Source organism: Cervus canadensis, chromosome 3 (genome assembly GCF_019320065.1).
Source record: "Cervus canadensis isolate Bull #8, Minnesota chromosome 3, ASM1932006v1, whole genome shotgun sequence".
Classification (NCBI taxonomy): domain Eukaryota; kingdom Metazoa; phylum Chordata; class Mammalia; order Artiodactyla; family Cervidae; genus Cervus; species Cervus canadensis.
In genome coordinates, this window is record NC_057388.1 from 67134710 (window position 1) to 67152971 (window position 18262).

At 40.4% G+C, this 18262-nt stretch overlaps 1 protein-coding gene across 3 annotated transcripts in view; it reads left to right on the plus strand.

The window, feature by feature from the left end:
* The window catches only part of OSBPL3 (oxysterol binding protein like 3), a 196488-nt gene that overhangs the window by 153319 nt on the left and 24907 nt on the right, over nt 1-18262 (plus strand). For all 3 annotated transcript variants that reach the window (XM_043463374.1, XM_043463376.1, XM_043463375.1), the window contains 3 exons: nt 1064-1157; nt 5060-5310; nt 9194-9331. In XM_043463374.1, the coding sequence (XP_043319309.1) occupies nt 1064-1157; nt 5060-5310; nt 9194-9331 (483 nt within the window). The remainder of the gene's footprint in view (nt 1-1063; nt 1158-5059; nt 5311-9193; nt 9332-18262) is intronic.

An 18262-nucleotide genomic window follows, 5' to 3' on the forward strand; every position in this document is an offset into this window, starting at 1 on the left:
GAGTGTGATGCTTTAATAGCATCATCTTTTAGGATTTTGAATAGTTCAGCTATGATTCCATCACCTCTACTAGCTTTGTTTGTAGTAATGCTTCTTAAGGCCCACTTGACTTCACACTTTAAGATGTCTGGCACTAGGTGAATGATCACACCATGATGGTTATCTGAGTCATTAAGACCTATTTTGTATAGCTCTTCTGTGTATTCTTGCCACCTCTTCTTAATCTCTGTTAGGTCCTTACCATTTCTGTTCTTTATCATGTCCATCCTTGCATGAAATGTTCCTTTGATACCTTGAATTTTCTTGAAGAGAGCTCTAGTTTTTCTGATCTATTGTTTTCCTCTGTTTCTTCGTATTGTTCATTTAAGAAGTCCTTCTTATCTCTCCTTGCTATTCTCTGGAACTCTGCATTCAGTTGGGTATATCTTTGCCTTTCTCCCTTGCTTTTCACTTCTCTTCTTTCCTCAGCTATTTGTAGAGAATTCTGACATTTCGCCTTCTTGCATTTCTTTTTCTTTGTTATGGGTTTGATCACTGCCTCCTGTATGATGTTATGAACCTCTTCTCTTGAATCTGTTCGTCACCTCCATATAATCATAAGGGATTTGATTTAGGTCATACCTGAATGGCCTAGTGGTTTAAACTAAAGAAAGTGGGGGGAAACCACTATAAGTACTAATATTGTTTATTCATATCCATAGAAGATTCTTCTATTCACAAATAGTTAAAAGACAAATTTAACTCATTCTTCTCAAATGCTAACAAATTCTATAAAAGCAGTCTGAATTAATAAGAATTTTTATAATTTTTATAATGACTAAAATCTGGAATTTACTTATGTTATACTTGTCAGAATGACTCAAGAGCATGTAAGAATTTTAATAACTTATTTTCTGTCAACACCTCCTAGGCAGACGGGTGTATGGGGCTTAATGAAAACAGCACCCAAAATTATTTCTATAGATTTATAATGTATAGTTAAAGATATTTGATTATTTGAAGTAAAGGTTTTATGAAATCTGGCTTGTTTACTCTAATGTATATTATTTCCTTTTTTCCATAGATTTCTGAAGATGATTCATATGTCAGTGACATAAGTGACAACCTTTCCTTAGACAATCTCAGTAATGATTTGGATAATGAGAGACAAACTTTGGGTAAGATTTAAATTATTTAAATTATTTCATCTCAAACTATTATTTGAGTGTTTGGATCTTTGCAGAATACTAATAAGTGTATATGGAGTACCTGCTGCAGACAGAGAATGGAGCACGTTCTACGTCAGAAACTTCAGACATGCTTGCCACCCTCAACGGTTTTATAATATAAGTAGAAACATGGCACTCATGTGAAATATGTATTCATTCACATAAATTTGTCTGCTCATGCAGATTTCTATTTTATAAAGTAAGGGCATACGAATCATCACATGAATATCAAAGATTAATATAACAGATGCTCCTTGTGTGGTTAAACTTTCTGTAAACATATTAGAATATAGCTTTTTGCCTTCAAGTATCTAGTGGCTTTTATAGTCTAAGCATGCTGTAGGACTTGTATTGTAAAAGGTCTGGTCTAAGGGCTAATTTAGCTTCGGATTCTTCAAGATAACTCATTGGAGAGTAGCAAACAGCTATGTCTTTGGGGGTAGGGCTTCAGGTACCCTAAGATGTCCCTTTATTTCTGGTTAATCTCAAGAGTGAAAATGATGACCAGAAAGTGTGAGTTGGAACCATGGAGTACCTGGAGTATCTGCTGTCTCCAAACAGCTCTGATTTAGGAGTAAGCAGACGAAAGTTTATTTAGGAAGCTGACCTACCTTAAGAAGAATCTGCCCACTGAACGGGTTTTTATATGAGTCTTGTAGCATCAAATACTACCGGTTTTGGTGCTCAGCGTGCCTGGGGTCTGTAGGCTTATCTATGCCAGAACACCACCTCTTTTCATATCTACATGGAGGACAAGGACCATGTCAGGTCCTTTTTGATGTTTCATTGTTTCCCAGCTCAGCATGTACATGTGAAATATGATGATGATGAGTTGTTATCTGAATGCCAAAGAGCCTACTCTTTGAAGGATTACAAAAAAGACAGGTAATTCTACAGTCTTCTGGAAGAACATCCTTCCAGCATCATACCTGCTAGAAGTCAGAAGCTCATTATGCTCTGTGTCATTCCTGAATTGTTTCTGGAGAGATTAACACTTTGGTGGAAAAGTCTGAGAACCAGTGATTCAAAGGTAAAGACCAGTCATATAGGAGCAAGTTCATATGCTACTTGTTTTTGTTAAAAAACAAGGAGGTGAACTAAAAGAGAAATGAGAAAGCATCAGTTATTTCCTTAGCAAACAACACCCACACTGAATGGGAACCCTCATTGTGGGTGCAGAAGACAGACAAACACCAAAGTCTCCTTCTATCTGAGGCCTTAGGGAGGATCCCAAGGGGAACCGAGGGATAGAGGGTTCAGAGGTCAAAGTTAGGAACAGAGGACTTGCTCAAGGACCTAAGACCACACCTGTGCTGAGTTGACACCAGCCAGGAAAAGCATGTAAGAGGTGAAGGCCGGTTCTCTCTCTTTTCCATAGTCATGTTGCTAGATTACTGACCAATGTTTTCTTAGCTTGAACAAACACTGGGCCAAACCCAGCTTTCTTCTTTGGCAATAATTGGAAGATTAGATCTCTACATATCAGTACTCTACTGAAAAGATTATATGTAGCAATAACCTTTGCATCCTAGGACACAATATTTCCTACAGAAGGAAATAGGATTGGATCCAGGTCTTGATAAATTACCACACTAGTATTTCTTTGAACCCTTAGTAAAAGTTAGGTATTTAGAGTGTTTCCTATTAATTTATACCCCTCCCCGACCTGCCCAAATCAGTCTGCACATGTTTGGTTCTGTCACTGCATTGGATGCTGTGTGGAGGTTCAGTGGTTAGGAATATAGATTTAGGAACTGGATTTCCTCAGTTAATCCCAGCTCTGCCACTCACTGGTTATGTGTTCTAGGGTACGTTTCTCAAGTTCTCTGTGCCTCAGTTTTCTTCATCTGTAAAATGGGGCTAATAATACTGTTTATCTCAAGAGGTTGTTGCAAAGGATAAGTGGAATAATATATGTAAAGTGCTTGAAATACTGTCACAGAGTAAAAAGCTAGGCATGTATTAGCCATTATTATTACCAATAGTATTGTTCAGTTGCTAAGTCATGTCTGACTCTTTGCAACCCCATGCCAATCTTCTCTGTCCTTCACTATCTCCCAGGGTTTTCTCAAACTCATGTCTGTTGATGGTGATGCCATCCAACCATCTCGTCCTCTGTCACCCACTTCTCCTGCTCTCAATCTTTCCCAGCATCAGGATCTTTTCCAATAAGTAGGCTCTTTGCATCAGGTGGTCAAACTATTGGAACTTCAGCATCAGTCCTTCCAATGAATATTCAGGGTTGATTTCCTTTAGGACTGACTGGTTTGATCTACTTGCTGTCCAAGGGACTCTCAAGAGTCTTCTACAGTAGTAGTGTAATATTCTTTAAAACAAAGTATTTTGAGATTACAGGGAACACAGTTTTTAAAGACTGTCATTTGCAACTGTTTACTTGATTTTTGCCCATGTTGAGCAACTGAAACAAATTCAGAATTTAATTGCATGTTTAGATTAATATGAGACTTCAAAGTATGACCTCACTTTCATATTCTCCTGTTCATCAAAGCAGCCTCATTATTCAGAGTGATTGACTTTAAAATAAAATAGCATTTTCTCATATGTTGGTGTAATGCAAAAGGTTTCTTTTGAAAATAGGTTGTGTTGGGGTGGGAAAAGAATTTCAGAGCATAAAGTAATGGAAGTTGTCACAACGAAAAAATTGATGGGTGTAAATACCTAAGCCGTAAATGTTACACTCATTTAAAAAGATGTGTAGGCCAAATGTAAAAATAAATGTCAAGTGGCAATTACATTGTAAAGCAAATATAAAAACAAAAGGTTATGTCTTAATATATGAATAGGAAAGCAGACAATTCAGAAAAGAATATTCATGAAAACATTCCAAATCACAATAGTAATTTTTTTTAATGTAAGTTAAAACAAGGAGATAGCAGTGTCCACCTAATGATTTGCCAAAAATTCAAAATGAATGCTGACAAGCCTAGAATGACGTCAGAACATGGACACTGGTACATGCTTGTTGATAAATGGGAAATTTTGAAGAGCAGTATGCTCACATGAATCAGAAGTCTAAAAATGTTTGAGTTCTTAGACATAATAATCCCACTTCTTTATGTCCTTAGAAAATAATCAGATATAATCAAATATCCAAGAATATGTACATTAACTAACTTTTTTTGCATCATAACAAAACATTGAAACAAATCTAGAAGTCCAACAATAGATGGATGATTCAAAAAATTATGGCTTATACATAGCATGGAATTGTTTTACATTCATTAAAATTGTTTTAGAAGAATTCTGGGTAGCATAGAAAAATATTTATTTTAACTGATTAAGCAAAGCATTAAACTCTACAAACATTATGAACTGTATGGAGAAAACAATAAATGAAAATACTCCAATATAAATGACTACTATTTCTAGGTGGTGGGATAATGGGTGACTTTTATTTCCTTTATAATTTTCCTGTAATATGCACAATTGTTTTATCAGAATTTGCAATGATCTTTTAAAAGATTTTAATAAATTCTTATCAGAACATGAAGTGCTTTTAAATGGTTTAAGGAGATTAGAAATAACCTACTCTGAGCATAGCAGTCTAGTTTCCAGTATTATCCTCAGGTATAAACTCTGAAGAACTAGCTTTTGAGCAGTAGCATGAAGACCTCCCTGTGAAGAAAGTCCATGAGTTTTAGTGTTTATAATTTTGGGTGCTCCATTCAGCTACTCAAGATTCTTTATATTGTCTGACTTTTAGTCATAATCTGGATAATTGAGGTTAACAGTATCGCATACTTGCTCGGTAAGGTGGATTTCTTTTTCCTTTTCAGTAGTAAAATAAAATGAAAATCCTCATAAGGCAACCAGGCTGATTTCCCTTTCAGGGCCAGTGATCGACAGTGGAGGGGAAGCCAAGTCCAAAAGAAGGACGTGCCTGCCAGCACCGTGCCCCAAGTCCAGTAACGTCAGCTTGTGGAACATCCTGAGAAACAACATCGGGAAGGACCTGTCTAAGGTGGCCATGCCGGTGGAGCTCAATGAGCCCCTCAACACGCTGCAGAGGCTCTGCGAGGAGCTGGAATACAGTGAGCTCCTGGACAAGGCTGCCCAGCTGCCCAGCGCCCTGGAGAGAATGGTGAGCACGCACCCTGCCCCCTCACCGCCCGCCTTCGCAGCTGAGCTGCGGGCACCTGGGCTCCTGTCCTCCGCTTTCCACCTGGATTGCCCATCAGAGAGGCTCATGTCCTGGCCACCTCCGCGTCCCCTCTGCCTGGCTGCTTTCAGTCACCTGGTCAGGAATGGCCATTGAGGGCGGCTTTCCTGTAACAGCTGCTGCCTGAGGGTAGTTCTGCTCTGTGGTTTTGGGCTTCCTCTTTCTCCAGAACCTTCCATGTGATTGTTCTGATATTGCCTGGCTGGAAAACATGTCTTGAGGGCTGTCTGAATGTTTATTTTTACTACTCTGAGTGGGGAGAATTTAATTTTTTGAGCTCTTTTTTGTTTTTTCCAGGGTAAATTTCCCATGAGAAGGTTTTGGTTTATTTTTGAAATTGTCCCATCAGCCCCTGAATTTTTAGAAAATATCATTCAGTCACAGAAGAGGTTTTCACATCAGAAAGATTCTTCTCCCCCTGCCACTATTTTTAAATCAATTTTTATCAGAGTATAGTTGATTCCCCTTCCCCACTTCTTTTATAGAATAAGTTAAAAAATAAAAATCATCCTAGAAAAATTAATCTTCTGTTCTCTAGTTAGTATCAGTTCTAATCAAGTAATGGGGCCTCCAAGAATTTCTCATCCTTTCCCTGTCCTGTGGGGACAGAGGACAGAGATACCTTGGTGATAAGATTGTGGCCAACTCAACCCTTTCTGTGACTGTGGCTATTTGCTCTTCAAAACTGAGTGCCTCTTCCTCTTTTTGCCTTCTGGTATGTTACCTGCTCAACAGAAAGCTCATTGTGTGGGATGCTGGCACATCAATGTCCTCCCCCACATTCAGCATCTCTGTCCTGGGCATTTGCTGATTGGCTGAATCAGAGAGCTCACCTCCAGCCCCAGGGACCCAGCCAGACATCACCCTCTCACTGGTGGAGGATGCCTTTGTTTTCTAAATTGTGCACATTCTGCAGTTTAAACTCTCCTTAAAACTTCAATTTCTTCAGTAATTTGAGGATTAAGGGGAAATCTTAACTCCTGGTTGAAAGAGACTTCCCATCTCATCCCATACTATCTCCAGGGACTTCTCCCATCAAAGAGATTTTCTTTCTTGATGCTAATGATAATAGGAGTAGGAGAGAAAAACAAGCTGTTTATTTTCTGTCTTCTTTGTTACTCTTCCCCCAGAGAATTTCTATTAACAAAGGGAGGTAAATAGCTTCCAAGGAAAGTGTTCAAAGTTATCATTCCTGGACAGTGCTTTTCTTTAAAGAGCATGATTGACTTTGAAGATGAAAGCATTTTTAAAGGTGTTTAATTTTTGTAGCAATTTAGAGACCCTTAGGATGTCAGCTGATTGATTGGAGTCATTTGACCTTGAGAAGAAGTTTGAGGAAAGGCACTGATACATTAAGAAAGGAAAGTTCAGAAAAGCATTAAGGAAGAACCTAGCCCATGTAATAGGTTTGCTGCTCCAAATACGAGGGTCGACTCTACCCCTGCAGAGATTCTTTCTCATGTTGCCAGCCCACAAGGAAGATGCTTTGTTTTGCCTGCTCCCTCCCTTACTCCTCCCCCTGCATCATGAATGATTCCAGGTTCTTTTCAACATGTGTTATATTAAATTGTGAAGGTGATTCAGGGTTGACTCAACATTCCATATAGACGTGTGACCTTGCTGCTAATCAGAAAACAGACATCTGAGGAAGCAGAGAGAGGAACAGATACCCAGGTTTCAAGAACACTCTGAACTGAGCACAAGTTGATTTTAATAAGCTCTCCAGCTACTCTAGAGTGTTCTATACACTCTAGTGTGAGGTGGTAAGGTGGGTCCAGCTTGTGAAAGGCATTGAAAATTATGTGAATAGTGAACACTTATGAAAGGTACCCAGCCTTTTTTCCCCAATATAAGAAACTTTATAAAATAAGCAGATAAGAGGAAACATTGAGATTATTACTCAGTATTAGAAAGGAAAATTTGCTATTGCTACTTAGGTTTAATTTTTTTGCCCGCCTCCCTCTCAAAAGACCAAAAGAATACAGACACACCTCAGAGATATTGTGTATTTGGTTCCAGACTGCTTCAATAAAGCAAGTATTACAATAAAGTGAGTTGCATGAGTTTTTTTGTTTCCCAGTGCATATAAAACTTATGTTTACACTATACTTAGTCTATTAAGTATGCAATAACTTTGTATCTAAAAAGCAATATATATACCTTAATTTTTAACGTTAAGTGAAAGTCGCTCAGTCATGTCCAACTTTTTGCAACCCGATGGACTATACAGTCCATGGAATTCTCCAGGCCAGAATACTGGAGTGAGTAGCCTATCCCTTCTCCAGGAGATCTTTCCGACCCAGGAATCAAACCGGGGTCTCCTGCACTGCAGGCAAATTCTTAACCCATGCAGGAGACCCCGGTTTGATTCCTAGGTTGGGAAGATCCTTTGGAGAAGGGATAGGCTACCCACTCCAGTGTTCTTGGACTTCCCGAGTGGCTCAGTTGGTAAAGAATCTGCCTGCAATGTGGGAGATCCTGGTTCGATCCCTGGGTTGGGAAGATCCCTTGGAGAAGGAAAAGCCTACCTACTCCAGTATTCTAGCCTGGAGAATTCCATGGACTGTATTGTCCATGAGGTCGCAAAGAGTCAGACACAAATGAGCGACTTTCACTCACATACCTTAATTTTGAAAATGCTTCACTGCTAAAGAAAAAATTTGAAATATCGTGATAATTGCCAAAATGTGGCACAAAGGCAGGAAGTGAGCAAATGCTGTTGAAAAAATGGCAGCAACAGACTTACTTGCTGCAAAGTTGCCATAAACCTTCAATTTATAAACATTGCAGTTTCTGCAAAGCACTATAAAGCACAATGAAATGAGGTGGGCCTGTACTGTGGCTCTTCAGTGCCCTGAAAGGCGAGCTGTGCAAAACACAGAGACCCTCACAGCCAGGGCCAATAAGATTTTTCTCATTTCATATTCAACTATAATTTTCCTTTAAAAAAAATTTTTTTTTTTTACCATGCCATGTGGCATTTAGGATCTTAGTTCCCCCAACCAGGGATTGAACCCATGACCCATGCATTGGAAGCATGGAGTCTTATCCAGTGGACCACCAGGGAAGTCCTTTCTTTTGCTTTTTTGAGTTCTCATTTTTCCTCCAAGAAAAACAAAACTTGAAAGCTACTGTGTTCTGTCCTATGACTCATTACCCAGGCTCAGGAAATGACTCGCACAGATTTTTTTTTGGTCAGATGAGTTTTTTTGGTTTCTACAATACCAAATTGCGAATGGTTAAACTTAGGATGCTTATTCTTAAAAAAATTTTTACATTGGAGTATAGTTGATTAACAGTGTTTTGTTAGTTCAGGTGTACCCTAAAGTGACTCAGTTATACACGTAATATATGTATTGATTCTTTTTCAAGTTCTTTTCCCATTTAGGTTATTACAGAGTATTGAGCAGATTTCCCTGTGACTTACTCCTGTGTCTTGAGGGAAGTTTGGCTTCTTTAATGCTGTTTGTCCCTCTCCTCCTCCAGAACCTTAGCACAACGTCAGGATTGTCAGATAGTGGCAGATTTATAGGGACTGACTCACCATCTTGAAAGCCTCTATCCACATGCAGGCATCAAACCAAATGGACAATCTGATTCATGTGTCTCTGAAGCCAAAATGAACACTATTTAAACCCACAACTTGAAACCAAAGTCCGTTTGGGTGTCATTAAGCCAGAGACAAATCATTGCCTTTTTGAAATAAACAAGAAAGAGAAAAAGAGAAGCTATATTTTGTTCATGTCTTTGTGAAAATAAGTTTCTTTGTGATGGAGGAATAACCAGGTTCTTCCCCTTTTCCTAGGTGTACGTGGCAGCCTTTGCCGTGTCTGCATATGCGTCTAGCTACTTCCGTGCTGGGAGTAAGCCTTTTAATCCAGTCCTTGGAGAAACATATGAGTGTATTCGTGAGGACAAGGGCTTCCGGTTTTTTTCAGAACAGGTAGGTATACACCCTTTTTTTTGTTTGTTGGGAGAAGTTGCTCATGTCTCCTGTTAAGCGGGCTTTTGAAATATTTATTTCCCACCTGTCACTGGCTTCCCAGTAACAGATAATTACAGTGTTTCTACACATAAAGAGAGAGATCGGTTTCCTTCCACTGAAACCTTGCCACCACCCATGGGCTTAAAGGTGCTAGCCAGGCTGGGGCTCACTTGGCTGTGTGCATCACTACAGTTCTTTCTGTTTAAACTTGTAGCAGGGAGGAATTTTTAAAGCACAAAGCATTTGCCCAATCTGCAAGTTAAGAGATTTAAAGTGTGCAGCCTAGCTTGCTGACATCACCATTCTAAAATAGGAGCACTGCCATCAGAAGCAGGAGCACCAAATAAATGCATTATTCTTGGTTTTGATTTAAGAGAAATCATTCATTTGTATATTTATTCATTCCATCCATAAATACTTCTCGAGATTATACCACATGCCTAGCATTGTTTTAGGTGCTGGGGTACTGTATTGGGTGATGGGCCAGAGGCAGACAAGAATGCCTGTCCCTCAGCTAATAGATGGACAAGCCTTCTGCTCACACAGCCTGAGTTCCCTGAGGTTCCACAAGACCCTTCCCACCTGTGTTAGCAGGGGGTAATATTCAAGAAATGTATCTCCGGACTCAGCCAGCCTAGATTCCAATCTCAGCTTTCTCTCTCACTAGGTTTGCAACCGACGGCAAGTTCCTTTAAGCTATCTGTACTTCAGTTTCCTCTGTAAAGTGGTGATGAGGATAATGGTACAGACTCAGATGGTTTTGCAATGATCAAATGAGTTATTCTCTACAAAGCTCTTAGAGCACTTATCCTTGAAGTAGGAAGTGTTACGTGAGGGTTTGCTGTCCTTATTGACCTATAACAGCATAACTTGCAGTAGTAGAATGTTGGGGACATCCACAATATCTGTCAATAAGGAATTGGTTAGCTGAAATAGAGTGTAACTTGACTGAAAATAAAGACCACGTCTCTCCCATCTCGTTAAGGCAGCAGCTCAACGTGTCTATCCCTAAATGTTAGCCTGGGAACATGAAACATCATTGATTCCCTCCCAGTTCTTAGAAAACTGAGGATAAAAGGATGAGTTGCTAAAACTTGATTTTCCTCCTATTATCTTGGTGCCTTCTTTATAAGTGGGCTTCTTTATAAGTGGACTGGTATTATGGGAGTGAGAAGGGGAGGGTGGTATGACTGAGAGTGAGACTGAGTGTGACTGAGAGTCTTATGAAGATGGTGATGGCCTTAACTGTGAATTATGAGCAGCATTCTCTGAAACTCAAATGAAAATGATTAGACAACAATCCCAAAGCACATTGTCAATTTTTTCTGGTTAACAGTTAAAACAAGAAATTAAACACTGATATTCAAAAAGTAGGGGTTTAAATCAGTAGTTAAAGGGTAAGATAATGTGATTCAAATTCAACTGGGTTATTTAAACACTAAACCTAAAATGGAATGCGAATACATGAAAATATAATTTGGTTACCATGGTATTCTATGCACTCATGTGAAAAAACAAAGGCCAAAAATAGCTCCAGACTACAGCAGACAATCAGGATGGGATGAATAGGTAGAAAAAAAGAGTAGTAACACGCACTTGTGTAAAACTGAGCTTCAATTCCACGAGCCCCTGATGGGGCAGGGCTGATTTGGGATCTGTGGCTCCCCTGTGGAGGCAGGGAGAAAGAAAAGGGAGCCCCTGGACGTGTGTGCACAGAGATGGAAAGAGTTACGTAACTTAGTCTTTAGTTCCATGAAATGGAACCCAAGGAAATAAATAAGAAAGAGATCTGGTCATTGTTAGTAGCATAGGGCGTGCTGGGTGTAATATGGACTGTTTTCATTCTAACCCCACCACTGTGTGGCCTTGTATGAGCTACTTAAACTTTCTAAACCTCAGTTATTTATCTGTAAAATAGGGATGATCATGCTTAGTTCATAGGCTGCAGAAAGGATAAGTAAAATAACACACTGATATGTGAAGCACATTCAGTACCTGATTATTGCTCTTATACTGAGAGGCACCTTTTAAAATGCTTTTTAATACCCAGTGTTTATGAACAGTTAGAAGAGTGTTGAAAAAATATATCCTGTATCTACTCTACTGATTCAAATGGTTCGAAAGTGGCATAATGTCACTGCTGAGTCTCTGACAGAAAGTCATCCAGGAGGCTGCCGGGAGTCCTCACAGCTGGCTTCACTGTGGGAATACCACCATCCTGATCATGAGGGAGCCACTTCATCTGTCTGGAATTTAGCCTTATGGCATAGGTAGTTGAGTCTTTTAATACATCTGAGTATGAATGAGTCTCTCAGGGACAGAATCACACTAGCTAAGTTTATAAAAGTCTAGTCTATAAATCAGAATACTACCCTATGCCTTTAGAATATAAAATAGACTTGCCATGGGGACCAGATGGCTTTGGTCAGCCTGACCAGGGATGTTTTCCCATAGACAGATTTCTTAAGGAAGACAAAATGTGGTCATCACATAAGTGTACAGTGAGACGGAGAGGTAACTGATTAATTCAATGTACCAGGCTGTCTGCTGCCCCGGGAGTGGAAAGGGTTTTGACCAGGGTCCTCCTTTCCCAGCCAGCAGGCAATACATCAGTTCAGCCTTCTCTACTCCCTCTCTTGGCCTTGTTAGTTATATTGACCAGCCTACTTGTTGTGCATGAAGGCTTTCTAATTTAACACATCTAAAGAGAGTGCCTGAGCATTTATTCTGTCTTATAGAATGGTACCTGCCAGTCTGGCTCCTTCTGCTTCTAGCCCGGAAAACGTTCTGTTATGGAGACAGCATGACTCCACCCTTGTCCATATGTGTAGGTGATGGACTGCAGCTTTCAGAGTTTGGGGGCTTCTTTGCTTTCTCGTACTTCTCTACAATGAGTAGAGGTGCTGAATGACTGATGTAATAAACTGAACAGAACCCCTGAATTAATATTTTGGGGTGGAACGCTAGTCTAAGGAGGACACTGATGGAGATATCTCCAGGGGAAAGGACCTAGAACAAAACAGATCACTCGGCTTTTCTACTGAGTTTTCTAGACAACAGGATTGGGTGATTTGGAAAGTGATTTTTATCCATTTCCTCCAAGCCCTGGGATTTCATTTGCTTGTGGTTTTGGTGGGGATGGGGAAATGTTTGGAGTTGTCGGTAGCTAAGGAAGTTGAAGTAACTGCTACTTCACAGAGTTCAGCTACATGGAAGCTTGCCCTCTTTATATTGCCTCTCACGTAAAAGGCCCAAAAATGCGATATCAAAATGACTCATGCAGTCAGAGACGAGAGAAGGCACTTGCTGTTCAAATTTTCCTCCTAACAGTTAACTAGTATGGTGCTTGCAAGGTGATTTATGCTTTTCAAACTTGATCAGGATCTTGTTTGATCTTCACAATAACCCTTTGTGGCCAGTGAGGCAAGGATCAATTACAGATGAGAAAACCAAGGCTAGCCCATCAGTGCCTTTTAGTGGTCCTCAGCTGACACCCTTTGTTTCTATTCCAGCATCCTCTCTCCCTTACCTTTTTTTGGTATGTCTTGTGTAAGTTTAGTTACCATGCTCAGAGCTGCCAGAGTCATCAGCTGCCCATGTGAAAATAGCCTTTTGTACTCTGTTCAGACTATGGGATTTTGCCTGTCATTGTCAAGTAAACCTTTCATCCTGCAAACTCACATAGGAATGTGTTCTTAACTCTCATTGCGGGCTGGGCAGTGGCCTTTGTGAACAAGGAACATTCAGGAATCAGTCATAAACATTCCCGTCACATGTGCTAACCTCCGACTGTTCCACCTTCTCAGGGGAGGGGTTTCCTTTCTGCCAAGAAATCTGATTCAGCCTTGGTTTTCTAAATAAGCCCAGAGAAGGGAGAATCCAGAAGGAAAGGACTTCCTTTCCCTTCCCAGGGACAAGGGGTCCGGCCAGCAGATTCTTCCTCATTGGTTCTCGGGCATCCTGGGTGGAGTTTCATCAGGGACTAGACTGGTCAGAAAAGTCATTTCAGTTCACTTTGCTTCTTTTTTCTGTACCTTTGGGAACAGTTTGGTGTCCATAAAGGATATGCAATTAAGCTATTGTCTGAACGTGGCTTTTCCTGGTTACCAGGAACTTCAGCTATCAGATCATTGTTCAAGTCATTTTCAGCATTTACCCATCCAGCCATGACTGTTGACTTTTTGATTGAAAAGCTGAGCAGAGTTATTGAAAGTTACTAAACTGTAAGAGATTCAAACGGAGTCTTTTTTCCTTTGCTTCACAGACACAGCTCTTCTTCCTTTTCTATTACTCGTCAGATTCTGAAAAAACATTCTTGGCTGGACTTTAAAAATACCGTACCTATCACTTCCCACTGTGCACACTCACATCACCCATCTGAGTGGTTCTTTTATCTACTCATAGGCAGGGTTATTTACTTCTGATTAAAATAGCATCTTATTTAAAGTCATTATCAGGGCAAATTCAAAGCTGTTCAAGTAAAACAAGCAATAAATCAACTGTAAGGTGACCAAACCAGTGCTTCTGCATTTCTAGGTTATTACTTACTGTATTTTTTTTTTTTTTAAGAAACTGTGTGTTTTTCAAATAAGTACTTAACTCTGAACTCAGGGGAAGAGAAAATAATTGGCAACTGTTCCCTGCCCCCCAAATCAGACCAGTATTCTCGGCCTCCTCCTTCGATGCTTTCTCTTATAATCCACATCCTGTTCATCAGCAAATCCCAGGGTCTTCCTTCCAAAGCCATTTTCACTGCCACCCCACTGGAGCTAGTCACCAAGCCCAAGCCGTTGGCATCAATGACTGGGCTTGTTGCAATAGACTCATTATCTGGTCCCTTGTTCCCACAGCCAATTCTGCACTCAGCAACCAGAGTGATGTCTCTAATGACTTCTGCAGTCACTTGGAATCAAACCCCAAGTTCTGGCTGCGGCCCACAGAGCCTTCTAAGATGACACCCCCAGATATCATGCCTCTTCCCACTTTGGCTCATTCAGCTTCAGCCACACTGACCTTTTTGCTCCTCCTAAAACATTCTGAGCATCTGTCAACCCTGCACAGTGACTGCGTCCTCTGACCTGGACATACCTCCCCTGGCTATCTATGTGATTGGCTGTCTTACTTCTCTTAGCCTCAGAGATTTCCATCACAGAGTCCTGCCCCAGCCACCCTGTCCAGGATGACATTCCCACTCACCATCTCCCATTTTCATCCTTGCTTTATTCTCCTTCCCATGTCACCACTGGCAAATTATGTGCTTATATCTGTCCACCCATTACATTTCTGCACTAAAATGTAAATTCCAGGAGGGTAAAGATTTTTGTTTCTTTTGTTTCCCATTGTATCCTCAGTGACTAAGATAGTGCCTGATACATCACAGACAATCAGGAAATGTTTGATGAATGCCTTGGCCCCTCCCTGGGTGATTTTTGACTGGTCACTTGTTCTCTTTTCCACAAGCATCCCTTTGTGGTGGGAGACGCGTCCAGACTAGGAGGACTCTATAGTTACGGCTCTGGACAGCTGCAAGACTGATGTATTTAAGGTTTTATTTTTCTCAGTCTGAAGAAGAAAAACCTACATAATACACAAATATTGAAATACTCATATTCTTGTCTCCTTACCACCCATCTCTTATATAAAGTGCATTCTGAAAGCATAAATCAAAAATCACCAGGACAGGGTGAAGAAAGACCTCAGCTAAATCACAAGAATTCTTAACTGCCAGGGAAACTCACTGACTTTGAGATTGTAGAAAGAAAGATACATATAAATACTTGCATGATAAACCATATATACTAATTTCCTGAATGTTTGGTCCTTACCAGTAAAAAAATCGCTCCTATTTGATCGAGGGGGAGAGGAAATGATGGAGAGAGAGCCCAAAGTGGGTTTAGCCAGCAGGTTAACAGTGTTCACTTTGAGTCTAAATCAGTTCAGACTCAAACTCAAAATCTAATCCCTTTTGGTGCCTGGGTTAAGATGTAATAAAAAGAGAAACTCAACTAAATCCTGTACTAGCAAAGACAGGGTAGATGGTGCCCATTATTCTTTACTCCAGTAGATGTTAGAGAGATTACCATCAATAAAAATTAAATGATTAACTGGGAATTACCCCCTTTTCATGGGTTTTTTAATTAATCAAAGCCTTAATAGAATCTTTTCCAATTGCCTGGCATCCACTGCTGCCTCTGATACAGAGATTCAAAGAAAACGGATGTTAGAACGATAGTATCTTGAAGCCAGAGGGATTCTCAGACCTCATTTTACAAAGAAGTAAACAAGACTCAGAGGGGTTGGAAAGGTCAAACTCAGAAGGTTCATTTTCTAAATATCCATGAGATGGGAACAGTGTGCCGAGGCTTTGGGCAGGAGCCAGGGCCCAGCGTCGAGAGCAGCCATCAAGGAGCAGCTAGGGCATCGCAGGAAACAGTGTTGGATTTGAAGGCAGAAGACCTGAATTTAGAGTGCTGCCCTCGTCAGTGATTAACTATGTAGCACTGGGCAGGCTCTTGACTGGGGGAAAAAACCCTATTTCCTAATTCATAAGATAAGGGTAATGAAGACACAAGGTTACCATGAGAGCTAAGTGGAAATACCACTCATGACAAAAAATTTAAATTTAATCTCTGCTGACTCTGTACTAGCAGATGATCTTGGTACTTTCCATGGGCTATCTTTTTTCAGTTTGCAGAGTCAGTGGTGGTAGTCCTGTTTTACAGATGAGGTAATGGGGGCCCAGAAGGTTTAAAAACACCCTCAGGGTCACACAGCCAGTAGATATTGATGATCTTGCACAGTTAGCTTCTAGATCTGGGGGACTCCAGGAACAATCTCTCATTCCCTGACACTCACACAGCACATGGCAGAGGCTTCAGATACGTTTCATGAATAAATATCTGTGGGAAGGAAACATATCAAACAAAAATAAGGCACCAATTTAGTTTCCCTGGAAAGCTTTGTAAACTTCTTAAAAGTCATGTACATCAAATAAATCACTCCCAAAGGTGTTTTTAAGCCAGAAAGAAAGAAACCAAATCATTGATATGTCAGTGTTGGGATTTATGCATTCAGAAAACATCCCTTCAACTCCATCTAAAGGCACTTTGCTAAGCAGTGATTCACTAATCTGACACAACTGTTTTAAAAAGGTCAAATTTGCATTTTATGTATATGTATACTTTATGATATGATAGGGTTTCTTTTATAATTCATATGGATAGTATATTTATATCCTTGTTTCATGGGATTTTAAATTATTACAGAAGAGTTTCTAGTTTTTATGAATTGTATTTTGCTTTGATGCTTATACTTGCCAGACTTATAAAATGCCAAACTCTTGACCAAGGCTGTGATCTTCACATTTTTTACTGCATTATTTCTGTGGGAATGACTTATGATCTGCTTTGTAATAATCTACTTAATCTACTTAAAATCTGCCTATGTTATGGGGCATGGGGCTATTCCATAGCTCCTGTCCCCTCCACTGGGGAGTGGATGAGGCAAGTGGAGTGAAAAAGTGGGGGGTCAGTATTGTCTTGCCCTAGTTTAGTTTTATATGATGTTGTTGTTTAGTTGCTACATCATGTCCTACTCTTTGCACCCCTGTGGACTATAGCCTGCTAGGCTCCTCTCTCTGTCCATGGGGTTCCCCAGGCAAGAATACTGGAGTGGGTTGCCATGCCCTCCTCCAGGGGAATCTTGCCAGTCTAGGGACAGAACCTGCGTCTCCTGCACTGGTGAGCAAATTCTTTACCACTGAGCCACCAGGGAAGCCCTCTTCTGTATGATCCCAAGGTTTAAAAAGTAACTCCACTGTTCTCCTAATGGGGAAAGAAGAGAAGACAAGGATTTAGCAGTTTGTGTGATATAATGTATCTTTAGGGGGTTGGGTTGAAAGAAAAGACAGTGAAGAAAAGCATTTTAGGAGTTAGGTTTCTTAGTCAGTGTTTGAGATGAAATGCACATAATCATGGAGAGGAGCTCACATTCTCAAGAGGTCAGTGAGAATTAAAACCCTCTGAGGGACCGCAAATGTGCACCTCCCACCTCATAGTGGATCTGGGGTTTATATGTTCATTGAGACCTGAAAGATAGCTGCACTGTTGACATCTTTGTCCCTGCTTTTCTTCAAGCCAAGTGGACACCATTGCACTCCCGTCCTGTCCCGGCTGTTCACCGGAAGAGGGCCACAGAAGAGGTTCTCAAACATGTTCCCCTCTGCAGTCCAGGGTTCCGAGCAAGGCCAGTGGTTATGGATTGGTCACCCCAACTTCCCGCCACACCTGTTCACCTCAAGCAGGCCTCTGAGTATTCTGAGTTCTTGATATGTTTGAAAACAGGGTGTGTCTACTTAAAGGACTTTTTTTTTGGAAACTTTGAAAGCCACCTGCAAACTAAAAATGCTGGGTTTTACTTCCACTCCTCTCGGTGTGTTTGGGCAATGTTGTTATTAGATAATCTTTCTGGTTTTGGTTTTCTCATGTGTAAATGTCCTAAATGTAAGATAATGTTTGCTAAGAACCAGCTATGTCATAGAAATTTCTGGAAACATCACTAGCAGCGTTACTCTTTTATTGTAGCTACTTAGTTGCTAAGTTGTGTCCAACTCTGCAATCCCAAGCAATCATGCCAGGCTTATTACTCATTTACTAGTACTGCATGATAGTACTATCACCATAGTAGCACATGTACTGCTCCTGTGCCTTGAATGTTACTGAGATAATGAAGAAATCTAACTGAGGAGCCATTTTCTCTTTAGCTTCTTCATTAGTGAGTAAAACAGAAGTTAATGACCCCAATGACAAAAGGCAGGGAAATGATCTATAGTCCCTGTTACAGAGGGCTCTCTTTTCTGTAATGTAATTGCATATTTACTCAAGATATTTT